The sequence below is a fragment of the Triturus cristatus genome, chromosome 9 (assembly GCF_964204655.1).
Source record: "Triturus cristatus chromosome 9, aTriCri1.1, whole genome shotgun sequence".
NCBI lineage: Eukaryota > Metazoa > Chordata > Amphibia > Caudata > Salamandridae > Triturus > Triturus cristatus.
Window position 1 is genome coordinate 1,059,558,054 of NC_140592.1, and position 15,241 is coordinate 1,059,573,294.

Below are 15,241 nucleotides of genomic sequence, written 5' to 3' on the forward strand. Positions count from 1 at the left end.
ATCGAAAGAAAGCAATAGTGACTGAGCGAAAGTTTGAAGTCCTTCACCACGGTTTCTGAGGGAACAGAGTTGTCATGTTCAATGATTGCCAGAACGGTTTGTTCCCTGTTCGGGTTTAGGGGGGCAAACAGTGGCACTGCGAGCTAGCTTTTCCAAGGGACAACATATCCTTCGGAGGTGCATGGAATTAGCCTGCAACTATCCTAAGTTTGTCTTCCACAAACGTATAGTTCCTATTGATTGGTGGAAACTACACAACAATACAACTAAAACTTTCTTCAACACCTCTAGGTGCAAGACTCACTTATTCCAGTCTGTGTATTGCCCAGTTTACTCAAAAACATTGCTCAATGAGCAATGCAAAGGAACAAGGACGACTCTTTACAAGGAAAGAAGCATAGCTTTTATTCCAAATAAATGCTCTGTACAAAAATATATGATACACTGTAAAAAGCAATACAAACTTTTGCATAGTGTTTTGATCTAGGAAAATGCACCTGACGATACAAGAAAAGAACTACTGTAGTCCAAACTGTTTACTTGGATGCCAAGTGTACATACATGAAGAGGGTAGAAAAAAAACTATTTTGCATAATCAACTGAGCTTTCAGGCATTAGTTATTTTTCAGCTGCTCGAACATAAACCAACGATGACAGAAGAAGAAATTCTGGGGGTTTATTCAGCAAAATTAAGTTGACATTTCTGAGGCCGTCATAGTGCATCCAAAATCCATCAATCTGGAAAGCTGCAGAATAGTGGTGTTCCTCTTTATTGAACAACGTCGCACCTTCCAGCAAGTACCTGAAAAGACAAACAAATATTTAAATGAAAGGAAGTATAGATTTTAAGTGGTAAAAAGCAAATAATAAGAAAAATGAAATCTTATAAACAAAAGGCTCTAAACATGCTCATTTGAATGTGCATTCTTGGTTGTGAATTCTATGGAGAGATAAAGGGCGCGATTCAACATGGGATTACAATACCTCAATTTTCAAACATCTTACCCACGCTATTTTGTCAAATTTATTAAACATGGTGATGCGCAATTTTGAAAAAGTTAAGAGGTTGGGGAACCTGGCCAGCATGATGGTCGGAGAGATGCGATTGAATGTTGCTCCCTTCTACCCTGATAATATTCCATTAGTAATCTGATAACAGTCATTTAGAAATCTACCTACATAACTGCAGTTGGCTTGTGAAAGTGCCCTGGTCACTCCTGCAAGGGCCCTGCTGACGGGGCAAACTAGCCTGGATTGAGCCGATGAGTCCTGCAGGATGCTAGACCAACAAGACAGACTAAGTGAGATAACGACCATCTGAACCGCTGCATGGACTCAGCAAAAACAACAAAACAGGCCTTACAGAGGACAGCCTGACCATGGGCAAAGCGTACTGGTTCATGATAAACAGCAGGCGCTGGGCGGAGGTCACCATGCAAGAGACACCAGCGAAAGAGGTTTTCTAAAACAAGAGTGGAATGAGCCAATAAACATCTCAGCTGAGGCAGGTCCCCCCACCCGAAAGGAGCATGTGAGAGGCACAGCGGTGGTCTGAAGAACCAGGACACATCAGCCCTAACAACACAGGCCACACTCAGCTTGAGGATCTGGTGCTTGGGGCCAAGTGCAGTGCTTGCTCACCTATGACAATAGGTGAATGGTGTTTGCAGGAGTCCCTGGGACTACAAGATTGATAGGGTCTACATTACCCTATTCTGAATGACAAAACGGAGTTCCCTTTCAGCACTCCTCAGGCACAAGCCCTTGGGTAAGGCATTCATTGGGGATGGATGGAAATTTCAATGTCATTATGAACCCTACCTTAGACATTCACAGTTATAGCACATGACATAGGAGAACTAGCCTCTGGAGATTGGTTATGTAACTGGGGCTTATTATCTGGAGGAACGTGGCACCTTGAGGAAAGACAATATACCTTGTACTCTCAAATGCATTCCTCCAGCATTGAGTATTTCAAGCAAGCTGCTGAGATAACTGGCGTTCAAATGGTTAAAATCTTGCAACGGTGTCTCTCTGACCTCTTTCCAGTAGAACTGCAACTTCAAGTCTGTTCTGGGGTTCCGAGGGAGTGATTGGCGGAGTGATTGGATAAGTACATGAAGCTGGATGGGTGATTGGAGGAGTGCATGGGTAGTGACTGAGGGATTTCTGGAGTTCATGGGTACTAACTAGGTAATTGGGGGAGTGAATCAGTAGTGTGTAGGTGGTTAGAGGTCTGCATGGGAAGTGCTCAGGAGATTGTAGCAGTGCATGTGTTTGTGCCTGGGCCATTGCATAAGTACATGGTGCTGGCTGGGTGATTGTAGCATGGTATGGGTAGTGACAGGTCGATAGCTGGACTGTATGGGTAGTGCTCAGGGGATTGTAGCAGTGCATGAGGTAGTGCCTGGTTCAGTGCATGAGGTAGTGCCTGGTTCATTACATGAGTACATGGGTACTGACTAGATGATGAGTACTGCAAGGAGAGCGCATGGTGAATTTATAAGTGCCTGGATTTTGGCAGAGTGATTGGATAAGTACATAGGGCTGACTGGGTGATTGGAGGACTGCATACGCAGTGACAGGGAGATGGATGGACTGCATGGGTAGTGCCCAGGGGATTGTAGCAGTGCATGTGTTAGTGCCTGGGTCATTGCATGAGTACATGGGTACTGACTGGATGATTAGAGTACTGCAAGGAGAGTGCATGGTGAATTTATAAGTGCTTGGGTTTTGGCGGAGTGATTGGATAAGTACATGGTGCTGGCTGGGTGATTGGAGGAGTGCATGGGTAGTGACAAGGAGATGGCTGGACTGCATCAGTAGTGCTCAGGGGATTGTAGCAGTGCATGTGTTAGTGCCTGGGTCATTGCTTGAGTACATGGGTAGTGACTGGATGATTGGAGTACTGCAAGGAGAGTGCATGGTGAATTTATAAGTGCTTTGGTTTTGGCGGAGTGATTGGATAAGTACACACGTTACATCAGGCCCGCCCCCTCCCTTCACCACTGTGCAAACGCGCCCACTGGCGGGTTTTAAGTTGGGGGATTAATTACCCTTGAATCCTGAGGGTCCCTGGGGGCCAACTAGCTCACCAGGTACCTCAAGTAAACGCCACAGAGCTGCGTTGCAGAGAGGTGGTCCAAGGCCACGCCCCTTTTTACACCTCTTTGCAACGCAGCTCTGTCGCGCTTACTGGAGGTACCTGGTGGGCTAGTTGTACCCAAGGGACCCTCAGGATTCAAGGGGACAGCAAATTGAAAGAAACTACCACCAGCTTTAAAAAAAAAACAGAGCAGCAAAGTACGAGTTACTTATCTTCGGTAACAATGTATCTGGTAGAGGCGATTCTAGCCGCAGATTCCTTCTCGTAGAATTATCCGCAGGCGCGAGACTGAATCCGGAAACTTTTTGCCACAGCATCCCTGCGCGCCAGGGGACGGGGCGATACCACGCGACTCCGCCTAGGCGTCGTCCGTGTACATGACGTCAGCGAGGTCACATAAGCCCCACCTCGGCGCACCTATGTCAGTTTTCTTCTGAGAAATTTTCCGCGCCACAACGAAGAGTCACCAGGCAAACTGTGGGAGCAGGGGAACAGTGTGCGAAAGAGTAGAAACAAAGAATGGAGACAAGCGACACCATAAGGAGCAGTGCAACACTGCAGCCTCCAAAGGCAAGGGCGGAATAAAGAACAGAGCAGAGCCCCATGTAAACCGTCTTCCCTCCCCTCCCCCGGAGACAGGGAACATATGTAAAGGCAGGACACCTGTAGCAGGCCTACAACGCCCACCCGGAAATAAGGGAGGGGAGCCAGCCCCAGAACAGACAGGACAACAACAACAACAACAATAATCCTCCAAGCCACCCCGGCACAGAAGGCAACCATACTCCAAGGAACAAGGGCAGGGCATGGCATGGCCAGGTGACCCCCAGACAGAGGACGGCAGAGGGGCAGGAACCCCCAGCAGCAAGAGGAAGGGAGGGCAGAGATTGAAGGTAAAACCTCCCCCAAACCTGGAGCAGCCCGAGTAGCGGGGCACAGGAGCACCATAACACCATCCTCCAGAGAACCAAGGGGAGGAAGGAACAGCAACAAGACGGAACAACCCACCAAGAGCAAAGGAATGCACTCACAAGAGACACAACCCCCCACCAGGAGGCGAGTGCGGAGACCAACCCACGGGTCCTCGCAGAACAGGGAGGAAGGTCGGGCCGTGAAGGAATCTGCGGCTAGAATCGTCTCTACCAGATACATTGTTACCGAAGGTAAGTAACTCGTACATCTGATAGAGACTACTAGCCGCAGATTCCTTCATGTAGAATAGATACCCTAGCAATACCCACGGGGAAGGAGGGTCTGCGAAAAGACCCGCCAGCCATAACAGGACAGAGGGTCACACAAGGGACCAGATCTGCGGACTGGGCAATAACCCGGACCCTCCCAGGAAAGAGGAGTCCCCCACAAGCAGAACACCACCGACCCCAGAGGGATGGGGGTGTAGAAGAAAAAGGAGGGGCCCGCACACTCACGATAGAGGAACCAAGGGACAGGCCAGAGAGGCCAAAGTACCCCACACCCCTTCAAGGCAATAAGCATCCCTCCAAAGCCAGGGGGAGAGCCCAGAGGGCCCAAGGAAACGAGGGAAAAGAAGGCTAAGCCACACCAGATGGAAGGCCAACCAGAGCGGCGCTAACAGACAAGCCGCCAGAACAGAAAAAACAGCCCAGGGCCCCAGGAAGACCGAGTGGCCAACACCTGACAAGGGAGGGCACAGAATTATCCCAAGCAGGGAGAAGAGGAAAGGGCCGGACACACCCCCACGTGGGGCCGCGCACATGCCCTCAAGAAGCAAAGCAACATACAGAAACGCCACGGAGAACAGGCACCAAAGGGCCACCAGAACTCCCTAGCAGAGCGCAAGCTGTAGAACAGCTACCACTATCCCACATAGGGTACGTTAAGTCCCAAGACATGGGAACCCTCTTTGGAAGAACTTCCGCAACAGAGGAAAAACAAAAGAGCCACAGGAAAAATACCCCGCGAACGGCTTGACAATCAGCCCAAAGAAAAACAGAAGGCCTAATCTCTGGGCCAAGTCTGCGTAACAGTTCTAGCAAAAAACACACACACCGCAAACAAGGGCCTTCCAGCAGCCAACATAGCTAAAGTCCCCACAAGGAGGACTCAATGGCCAGAAAACATACTCCACCACAAGAGCGACCGTCCCAAGAAGGACCAGAACCAGCTCAACTCCTTAATCACTGAGGAGGAGAAGGAGGAGGAGTATAAGGGGGAGGAGGACAGAGCCCCGCCAGGAACCGTTGGATGGCGGAGTCAGCTGGGGCATGGAACAACAGGCTACCATCAAACGGAAGATCAATGAGCCGCTCCGGAATATTTTCGGGGAAGACGTCGTCCCGAAATGAAGCATGGCGACGGAGAGCGACTGAGGAAGCCATGGCCCGGCCCAGCACCTCTGAGATGTCCAGAGCGGAGTGAAGGATAAACGCCGCTAGCTCCCGGCCATCCAACGCATGATGCCGTAAGTCCATCTGAACAGTCTCCTGAGAAGCTGCGGATCCCAAAGACTCAACCGAGTCCCACAGACAAGAGGAGGACCTAGCCAGGACACACAAGGTGTTCAGGGCCCGCAGGGCCGCGCTGGTCGAGGCAAACATGTTGCGCCCCCAAGAGTCCAGCCAGCGGGCCTCCCGGGAGGGCGGAGTCAACAGCAGCGGCAGGGAGGGAAAGGCAGTCTGCAAAAGAGGACTGGCGACAGAGGGGTGGAGGGAAAGACATGCGGCGCCGGAGGTGCCGGTTTAGAAGGTGCTGAGGCACCCGATCCCCTGAAGCAGGATGCCCCAAGCCCCCGTCAGGTACGAAAGGAGCGAACCCTCAAAGGGAAGCAAGATCTCCCTCACACCAGAGCCCTGGTGGAGAACCTCCAAGAGATGATCCGTCAGAAAATGAGCAATCGGGTCACCCATGCGCAGAATATCCACAGCCGTGGACACCGCGTGAGCAAAGGCCGCACCCGCCTCTGTAGGGCCCCGCGGCAGAGAAAGCAGCTCCTCCGTGGGCGACGGCTGCAGACTAAGGCGGCCATTCCCAAGCCAAGCGGAACAGGCAGGGGCCAGACCTGCAAGGTAGGAGGAGCCGAGGAAGGGGGTACCTGCCGCTCCTCCAGCGAACACCGCGGCCTCAGAAACGGCGGGGAGCCACCCTTCGACGATGCCGGTGAAAAAATACACCACTCGGCGGCCAGTCTTCGAGGAGGACGACACCAATATGCAGGCAGCCTCCGGAGAAGAGGAAGCGTCCGAAGACGAATCCGCAACTCGACGCCTGTCAAGAGCCGTAGAGTCCACCGCCTGAGGCAGAGCGGTAATGCCAGCCTGCGCCGAAGGAGACACTGGATAGGGCTCCTGGAAGTCACACTGCGCCGGGGACCGGAGCGGGGCCGGAGTCGCAGTGGCCAAGGGGCATTGTCGGAATGGCGCCGACTCGACCTCTGCCGAGGCAGTCGCCTGCGTGGAGGGACGAGAAGGACCAGGGGAGTGACACGAAGCCCTCTGCCAGCCTCGGCCCAGTATACGACAGAGGTGGTCCGTCAAGCCATGTGGCGCCGCCAGGGCCGACCCAACCTCAGAGGGGTTCGTGCCCAGCTTTGACCCGGAGCGGGACGAGGAGAGTCCACCAACCCATGTGGCGCCGCCCGGTCCAGCAGCTGCTGGCGCCATAGCAGCATCACCTCAGCCTTAGACACCTTGTCAAGGGACCGAGAGGGGCTCGGGGATGCGACTCGAGCCCCGGCGACCTCGCGTGACACCACAGTGACTCCCGTGGGAGTTTGCGGCGAGGCAGAGACGCCGTGGTGTGAAGGAGGGACCACAGAGGATCCGCACCCCAAAAGCACCACATCCTCCAAGCCTGGATCCGACCCAGTCAAGGCAAGGGAACCGCTGACGCCCCAGGAGGGGAAGGAGGAAAAGACGCCAGCGAGGCCTGTAAAGCCACCACGTATGTCTCCATCTGGACTCTTGATGCTCCATCATTTGGGAAACAGTGGGTAGGAGGAAATGCGGGGCCGCATCACCGCTGGAGAGTCCACGCCCCCGGCAGGCCGAAACCCAGCCCCCGGGGACAAACTGCGACATTTGACGACCACGGCCGTATCTGAAGCCGTCTGCCGAGGCTGATCGAGGGGAGGCGGTCGACCTGGAGAGACGTGCCGAGAGAAGTTTCATTTGGCGCTCCCGCCGCGACTTCGGCTTCAACTGTTGGTACGCCTCACAATCCGTGGTGCCGTGATCCTCCCCCAAACACCACATACAAATGCGATGAGGGTCCGTCGCTGACATAAGACGCCCACACGACGTGCAAGCTTTGAACTCCGAAGGCATTCCCACACTGTTCCACCAAGAGAAGGACAATGATGAAGAAAAAAGGGCACAAAACAGGCCCGTAGCAAGACCGGATCCGCGTTGCACACGGAAAAGGAAAAAACTGACGTAGGCACACCGGGGTGGGGCTTATGTGACCTCACTGACATCACATACGCGGACGACGCCTAGGCGGTGTTGCCCCGCCCCCTGGCACGCAGGGATGCGGTGGCAAAAAGTTTCCGAATCCAGTCTCATGCCTGGGGATAATTCTACATGAAGGAATCTGCGGCTAGTAGTCTCTATCAGATAGAGAAGTACAGCAAATTGAAAATAACCACCAGGTGCAGAAAGGAAGGAACAGAGGTCAGAAGGTAGGGGTGGTACTTGTATACAGCTTCGCTCTGTCACTTCCTGGGCGGTATGGAGTCAGGCAACACAACACCACCTACCAGCATGCAGTATCACTGCTGGAATATTCTCATCATCCAGTTTGGTGCCTGGGGGATATTTGAACGTGAGGAAGTTGCGGTCAGAAGTATCAATCAGAATGACCTTACGCTCTTAAGACGATTGATTCCTTCTTAAGTTACACAATTTAAATATTTCTGCAGAACAAATTATGATCTTGAGAAACTCTGGCAAACAGGAGTTGAGAGGGCCTCAGTTGCTGCGTCTGCCTCAGGGAACTACTATCACATTGTTTGGGAATGCCCACTTGTGGTACAATACTGGAGTCAAATAAAAACACACAAGATGTAATAGTGGGACAAATCAATAAACCTTGACCAAAAGCATACACTTGGTAGTGACATTTCCAAAATATACTACCAAATATTTGCTTAGTACGGTACAGTAAATATGAAGATATATGGTATGTATGTTAAGAAAACTTTGATAGGAATAGTTCATTAAAAGAAAAAACAAAAAACACAAGCATTAAGGTTGAACTCTCCCACAGTGACCACTGAATGTTTCTGTTGGTATGTAAAGGTCCTCTGCATGGGAAAGACGTTTACCCCTACCCTGAGTGCCCAACTGTATCATTGTCTGGATCCTTAATTATTTTTTTCCTGTCATACATGAACATTAATCATGCGTATGCGCCACGGCATAGGCCGGTCTCATTGATTGCGGTCTTATTGGACCAGGAGGAGTGCCCAAAGTGCTAGCTTCATAGTGATGGAAGGCCATTTCCTTCACCAGGAATTAAACAGTTCAAGTGCGGTGGTGAAAGCATACTGTGTAATGATCAGTAGTGGTGACCAGGTCCTTATTACCCAGAGTCACTGGAGTGAGGCCTACAGGCTCATTCACCTTTCAGGTTGATTTAGAAGTGTGTGCGTAATGAAAATGGGTTGAGTGCAGGTGAGCGCGCCAGACATGCACTATACACAGAGAGTGCAGTGTGGAACAGTGTGCACATGGTAAATGTGTGGGTTGGCAGAGGGTGTTTAAAGTGACACTGGTGCAGTACAGAGAGACTATAGGATTGAAAAGTGAATTCAGACTGAGTGCAAGTGCTGCATGTGGATGGTGGTAGCATGATACATGGGCACAACAATACTAGACAGTGGAGTGGGCTGTAAATATATAGAGTGCAGAAATGTCTGCACTGGTATATTACAAGGTGGACCTTGGTTTCCATTTTGGGCAGCCCAGGCCTGCCTGCTTAAAACAAGAGTAGAGGAATCGCCCCAGACAAAAGTGTATATTGCTGCATTCCTAGAAGCTGAGTGGGACAAGCACTGGGTGAGGGGGAGCCGGGCCCACCTTGTGCATTTAAAAAAACTTTGAATCAGTGACCGATCACAAGGAAAGGGCCTGGACACATCTCAGGAAGAGGGAGGTGGGGCTGATAAAAGAATCATAAAGGGTAGGGCTAAGTGCCCAGGATTAACCTTTGATGCACAAATCACTGTGGCTGACATCAAGGTGTGAACTCTGGTCACTCACATGAATCTTGTTGTGGGTAATCAGCTTTGGAGTGCTGCTTGCGGTCACCGACATCTTTCAGAAGGCAGGATGATGGGGAAAGAGGTCCATATCAAAGAAGGAGAACCTCAACATAATACTTCAAAGATCCAAACCCTAAATCACATTTTGTGTTTGGAAAAGGACTAGAAGGAAGGAAGTCTGAGACAACATACTTTGTCATCTGCTGAGCAGCTAGCCGGCGGCACGAGGAGGAGTTCTGCAAGACTTCTGCCTTTGGCCAGGGTAAGTGGCCTAGCCTGCTAGTCTCCCTGCTGGGTGTGGGTGTCACGTGGTTTTAGGCCACTCCCTATTTACAGTGCTAAGTTAGCTTAATCACGTTAGCTGTTGGAAAACCATCTTGTTGCTTTCGCTGCCTTTGCACCCGACACTGTTGTTACATGTTATTACTTTGAGAAATGCAGACTCGCTCTTGTCTCAAGTGAATGTTATTTATACATCCTTAACAGTTGCTAGTGCCATTGGTCTGTACATCGAGTAAAGAACTGTTCTAGGACACTAGACGGTGCCGGCTGATTATGTTCAGGGTGATCGTACCACTGTTTAGTCACAACATGCACGCAGCTGCAAATACCAGAAAGTCGAGGGCTTTAATAACACAGCGCAGCATATTGTTAGGGCATTCGATAGAAGAGCGGTTGCAGAGAACACTGAGCTGATCCTGTGATGTGACACACCTGAGCTGATCTATACGGTATGGGGTCCCCTATGCAAGCCTATGAGACCTTCTAATAGTCTAATAATATTTTATTAGTAACTAGAGAAAGGAGGGTGGTTATTTTCCACTGTCATTATAATATGATCGCTCCTTTTATATTCTATGGTATTGTAACAATGTTAATGGTAATGATCTTAACCATTTGTCTACTTATGTTAGCCAAAGTATTGTTTAACAGGACTCGAGGTTTATGAATAAATTCTTTAAACTTTACTGTGTCTTAGTTATTCTGTTGTGGACTGATATATATGTGCAAACGGGTATTTCGGGTTCCCACCATTCCTGAGAATAACTAAGTCGCTTGTTCTGGGTTGTCTATACATTGGGACCGCCGAGCTAAATCTCGGATAACGAATGTGACACTAAGCTAGTCGGATAAGGGGTTCTTAGTTCTGAGGGGAGTTTCTGGTACACCACAATTCTCTAAGGTTCTGGTTTCCTGCGCATAGTTCTGAGCATACGCAGAATCCCTACGACATGGCGCACCTAACGTTTGGTCTTAATATCTGAGATGCCTTAGTAGTGCTTTTTATTAGTCCACAACGCCCTCACTCTGGTTTCCGGATAACAGGAGTGACGGCTTAGCCTACCTAGGTTTTAGGCTATAGGTTCTTTCAAGCTTGATAATAAAAAAGGTTAAAATAATATAAGCCCAAGTGCTACTAAAGATCTCGTTGTATCTTTTTTTTCTAAGTCCTTATGGCGGTGGATATTCCCGCTCACAGTAGGGTGTCTCTGCGTGCTCATTTAAGGACGTATGGGGTGCCTGATGACGGGATGGCAGTGGTATTTGTCGTAAGTGCAAGTGCTACTTACCCTTATGAGTTGTTTTACTCTTGGGTTACCTTTGAGGCTGTGGAAGAGGTCGATAAAACATTCCACAAATACACTGCTACACCGGTGCCTCTAAGGTATACGCCATATATGGCTCTGGAAATTCCTATCTCTACCTGGCAACACACTATTTGGTTTAATGGCGCCCTCCCCCACACGGTCACCCCGGCGAGACTGGGTCCTTTGTCTATTGAAGGAGCTACTTGGCCGGTGCTGGCCGGACATACACCTCATCCACGCTACCTGACGGTAGGAGTGGATAGCTTACGTATACTACACACTACCCTGATTACGGTCCATAGGGCGTTAGTGCAGTATGTGTCGCGCACTGTACAGGTGGGGGCACCTGCAGTTGCGGGACACGGGGCTGATCATCATCATGCGGTTGTGATCAGTCCTGTAATGGTAAACGCGGTTGTTGGCAAGCGCCCCCAGAATAAGGATGAGTATCCTTATTGGCTTGCAGAGAAATTCGATCAACTAGAAGCCGTGTTTCCTAACACTAGTCCTGTGGATAAACACAGGATTCTCACTATTACTTTGCCAAAAGAACTAGTCCCAGACATTGTCGATTGTGACAATTGGGGCAAGGTCTTTGCCGCGACCTATTCGAAGTGCTTCGGTACTACGTCTATGTCGGTACTACCTTCCGTTATCAAGAAAGTCCAGGAGGACCATGGTGCGGAAGCAGCTATTGAATTGGGAATGCGGCTTATCGACAGCTTCGATGTAGTATGTTCCATGATTATGGGAAATCTCAAAGGAGATGCCATGCAGTTTCAAGTGGGAAACATGATGGAGCTTATTGCGGATGATGATAAGCCGAGGGAGTTTGCAAAAGTTATTGCAAAAGCCTATAGGATGGTTGGACGTAGTGCCCTGGGCGTGAAACCCGTCATCAAAATTCCTGATGTAGTACAGCACACTAAAGTGAGTTCGTCTACGAAAGACGATAAACCTAACTTTCCTAAACAAAATTGGAGAGCCAAAAAACAAGATAAACAGCAACAGAAACAGGAGACCCGTCCAGCTTCCCCGGTTCAGGCATATGTTGAACGAACTTATGATTTGCGTGATCGTTCTCGTATTAAGTCACCTGATAGGTTTCAGGTTCCTGACCAGCGCTCTCCTCGTTCTTCACAGGAATCAGCGGCTTCACACTTTGGTGGCGGAGACCGTGGGAGAGGTCGGAGTGCTCAAGGACGTGAGCAACCCAGACAGGCGGACGTAAAAGGCAAGCAGGAGGCTTCTGCACATCCGCGTCCTCCGTTTCAGAAAAAGAAAGTTGCTGCTATCTCAGCGAAGTATGCCTCAGATGGTGCGGACACAGCTTCTGAACATGAAATGGGCTTTGACGCTGCTAGACAGCGCGGCGGAAGTTACAGTAGTGCGGGGAGCACTGCGTCCATTTCTGGAGGCGACAGCAACTAAAATCTATGTAACAGTAGAAACTGCTGATACTCGCGTAGCCCCCCCGAGAGATTATTTGACGTAGTCCTCAATATTGAGGGTGACATACAACGAAAAATTAACGCGGTATTTTGGGATAATCTAACGACCACCTATGATATACTATTGGCGGAGAAAGATTGGCCCCCGGCTTTCGTTCTAAACGCTCCAAGGGGGGAAGAAGTCATTCTTCCTTCTTTTGGACACGTAGTGCCCAAGGAGGAGTCTGAGAAGTTAGCCGAGGAGTGGGCGCGGGTGCTTGCACCTGCGTTGTATCGTAATCAGGTGGGGTGGGATAAAAGTTCTACCCTCCACGATTTTCCATTGCGGTCCGACCCCCAGCCACAACCCCAATACCCTATGCGACGTGAGGCTAGGTCTCATGTCGCGGCTATCCTTGAACAATTGGAATATCAGGGTGTAATTGAAACATGTGTGTCATCCATGAATAATCCTTTATTCACTGTAACGAAGCCTGACGGATCGTACCGCCTAGTTTTGGATTACCGGCACTTAAACTCGCACTGCCGGAATTGTGCGGTGCAAAATACCCATAGTTCGGCTCTCGTTGATAGTCTTGTGAGAAAAAGGTTCAAAACCACACTTGACTTGTCCAATGGTTTTTATTGCCATAACATATCCCCTCATAGTTATGAGTGGACCGCTTTTACTTCGGGTGGTAAACAAAAAGTGTTCAAAAGGCTTCCAATGGGCTATAAAAATAGTCCTGGGGTCTTTGCTGCCCGGGTGGTCTCTCTCTTAGAGATGGTAGACCCGGAGGCATACTCGTACGTTGATGACATCTACTTAACTGACGACGAGTTGCTTCCTCACCTTGCTCGCGTGGACAACATAATTTGTATGTTTGCGGACTTTGGTTACAAGTTTAACTTTAAGAAGTCCCACATTGCCGAGTACACTGTTTTATTCTTGGGGTACGAACTCAACAATGAGGGCCGAGGCTTGGCTCCGCAGTTCCTTGAGAAATGCGCACGCCTTCGTATCCCTACGACACTGAAACAACTTCAATCATTGCTGGGCTTTCTGAATTTCGGTCGCACCTACATTCCTGAATATGCCCAGCGTATCAAGACATTATATGCCTTGGTGCAACCTACTTTTACCAAATCTTGCTGGCTGCCAGAACATTCGGCTGCATTACACTCTTTGCAGTCTGACCTTCTTACTGCGATATATTTACAAACTCGTGATAACCACAAAAACCTGGTAATTAGAATTGTGCCGGGTGCTGAGGGGTTCACGTACTTAACTTACAATGAAGGCGACACAGTCCCCATTGCTTACAAGTCTCATTTATATACTTCGGCTGAAATGCGTTTCTCCACTGTCGAAAAGGTTTTGACAGCTGTTCAGATGGCAATCCTGAAAGAACGAGCGCTATCACAGGGGAAACGCATGATGGTGGTAACACCATTCCCTGCCCTAGAGGCAGTCACTAAAGCAAGTGTGCCGAATTCTAAAGCTTTGCATCCACGGTGGATACAATGGGCAACCTCCTTAGCCTCACCTGATGTCGAATACATTTTTGACGCAGGACTTCAGACTCAGGAGAGTTTGGAGTATGAATTAGTTCATCCGGCTCCGCTTACATTGCGCCCGTTGGAGGACTTCCATTGTGTCATTTACACTGACGGGTCTGCGCAACCCGCAACTGGATCGAGGCACGCTTATTCAGCAGCTTGCGCAATTGTGGTTGGTACTTTCGTGAATGGAGAATTCGTTCAGGATGCGGTGCATACGCAGACCTTGGGTGATTGTACCGCACAATTGGCGGAGCTTAGAGCTCTGGTGCTTGCACTGGAGTTTGCTGATTATAAAGTCACAACTCTTATAGTGAGTGATTCTTACTATTGTGTTCAATCTTACAACGACAATCTGATGTTTTGGATCACGAATGGTTTTCGTGATTCAAAAGGTAGCACAGTGAAGCATAAAACGCTTTGGGCTAGGGTGGCTGAACTAAAAGGCAGTCTACCCCTTCTGAGTGTTATTCACACTCTTGGTCACCAACGAGTTGGTGTCCATGCTGTCGGTAACAGTTTGGCTGACGAGGCGGCTAAAACAGCAGTGGCGACATACTTAGTAGCAGCAGTTACAAGATCCAAAACAAAGATCGATGATGACATCTTGGCAGCTATTGCTGCAACAGAATCTGGGACAAACTTCCCTAGAGGTTTCCCTTCTCGATACCATTATCACTTAAGTCCTGATAACGTCCCGTTGGTGAGGATTAATGAGGTTGGGGATAGGGTTATTCCCAATTCGGACTGCAGACCTGCTTTGGTACAGGCTGCGCATGAGGGTGTTGCGTCAGCGCACGCCGGAGTGTCCGCAACTGTGTCACTGTTGCAACAGCGTTATTGGTGGTACGGTTTGTACAAACATACACGGACTTATGTCCTCAATTGTGGAATTTGCCAGCAAATAAAGCCATCTACGGTGGCGCGGCCACCGCAAACGCAGCTGCATATATCTAATCAACCACTAGCGTGTGTTTATTTAGATCACTGCGGTCCTTTTTCCTCAGACACTGCGTACAAGTATATCTTGGTTGCAGTAGATTCGTGCACACGTTTTCTTAGGGTATGGCCACAAAGGAGTGCTGACGCCAGGACTGTCATCAAAGCATTGCGTGTCTTTATAGGGAGTTTTGCATGTGGCACCCTTCACTCTGATCAGGGCCCTGCGTTTGCCTCTAAGGCTTACAAAGAAGCCATGAAAAGTTTGGGGGTCCAAGTCAAATTTTCGTCTCCATATCGGCCTGAGGGCAATAGTGTTGTGGAACGAATGAACCGTGACCTAAAGCAATCATTGACGGCCCGGGTGTTAGGTACTGGC

At 49.6% G+C, this 15,241-nt stretch overlaps 1 protein-coding gene across 6 annotated transcripts in view; it reads right to left on the minus strand.

The window, feature by feature from the left end:
- Window positions 1-380: 380 nt before the first annotated feature.
- DORIP1 (dopamine receptor interacting protein 1) overlaps window positions 381-15,241 on the minus strand; it is a 119,852-nt gene continuing 104,991 nt past the window's right edge. For all 6 annotated transcript variants that reach the window (XM_085626941.1, XM_085626943.1, XM_085626942.1 and 3 more), the window contains exon 6: window positions 381-802. In XM_085626941.1, coding sequence (XP_085483067.1) covers window positions 619-802 — 184 coding nt within the window. In that variant the 3' untranslated portion in view covers window positions 381-618. The remainder of the gene's footprint in view (window positions 803-15,241) is intronic.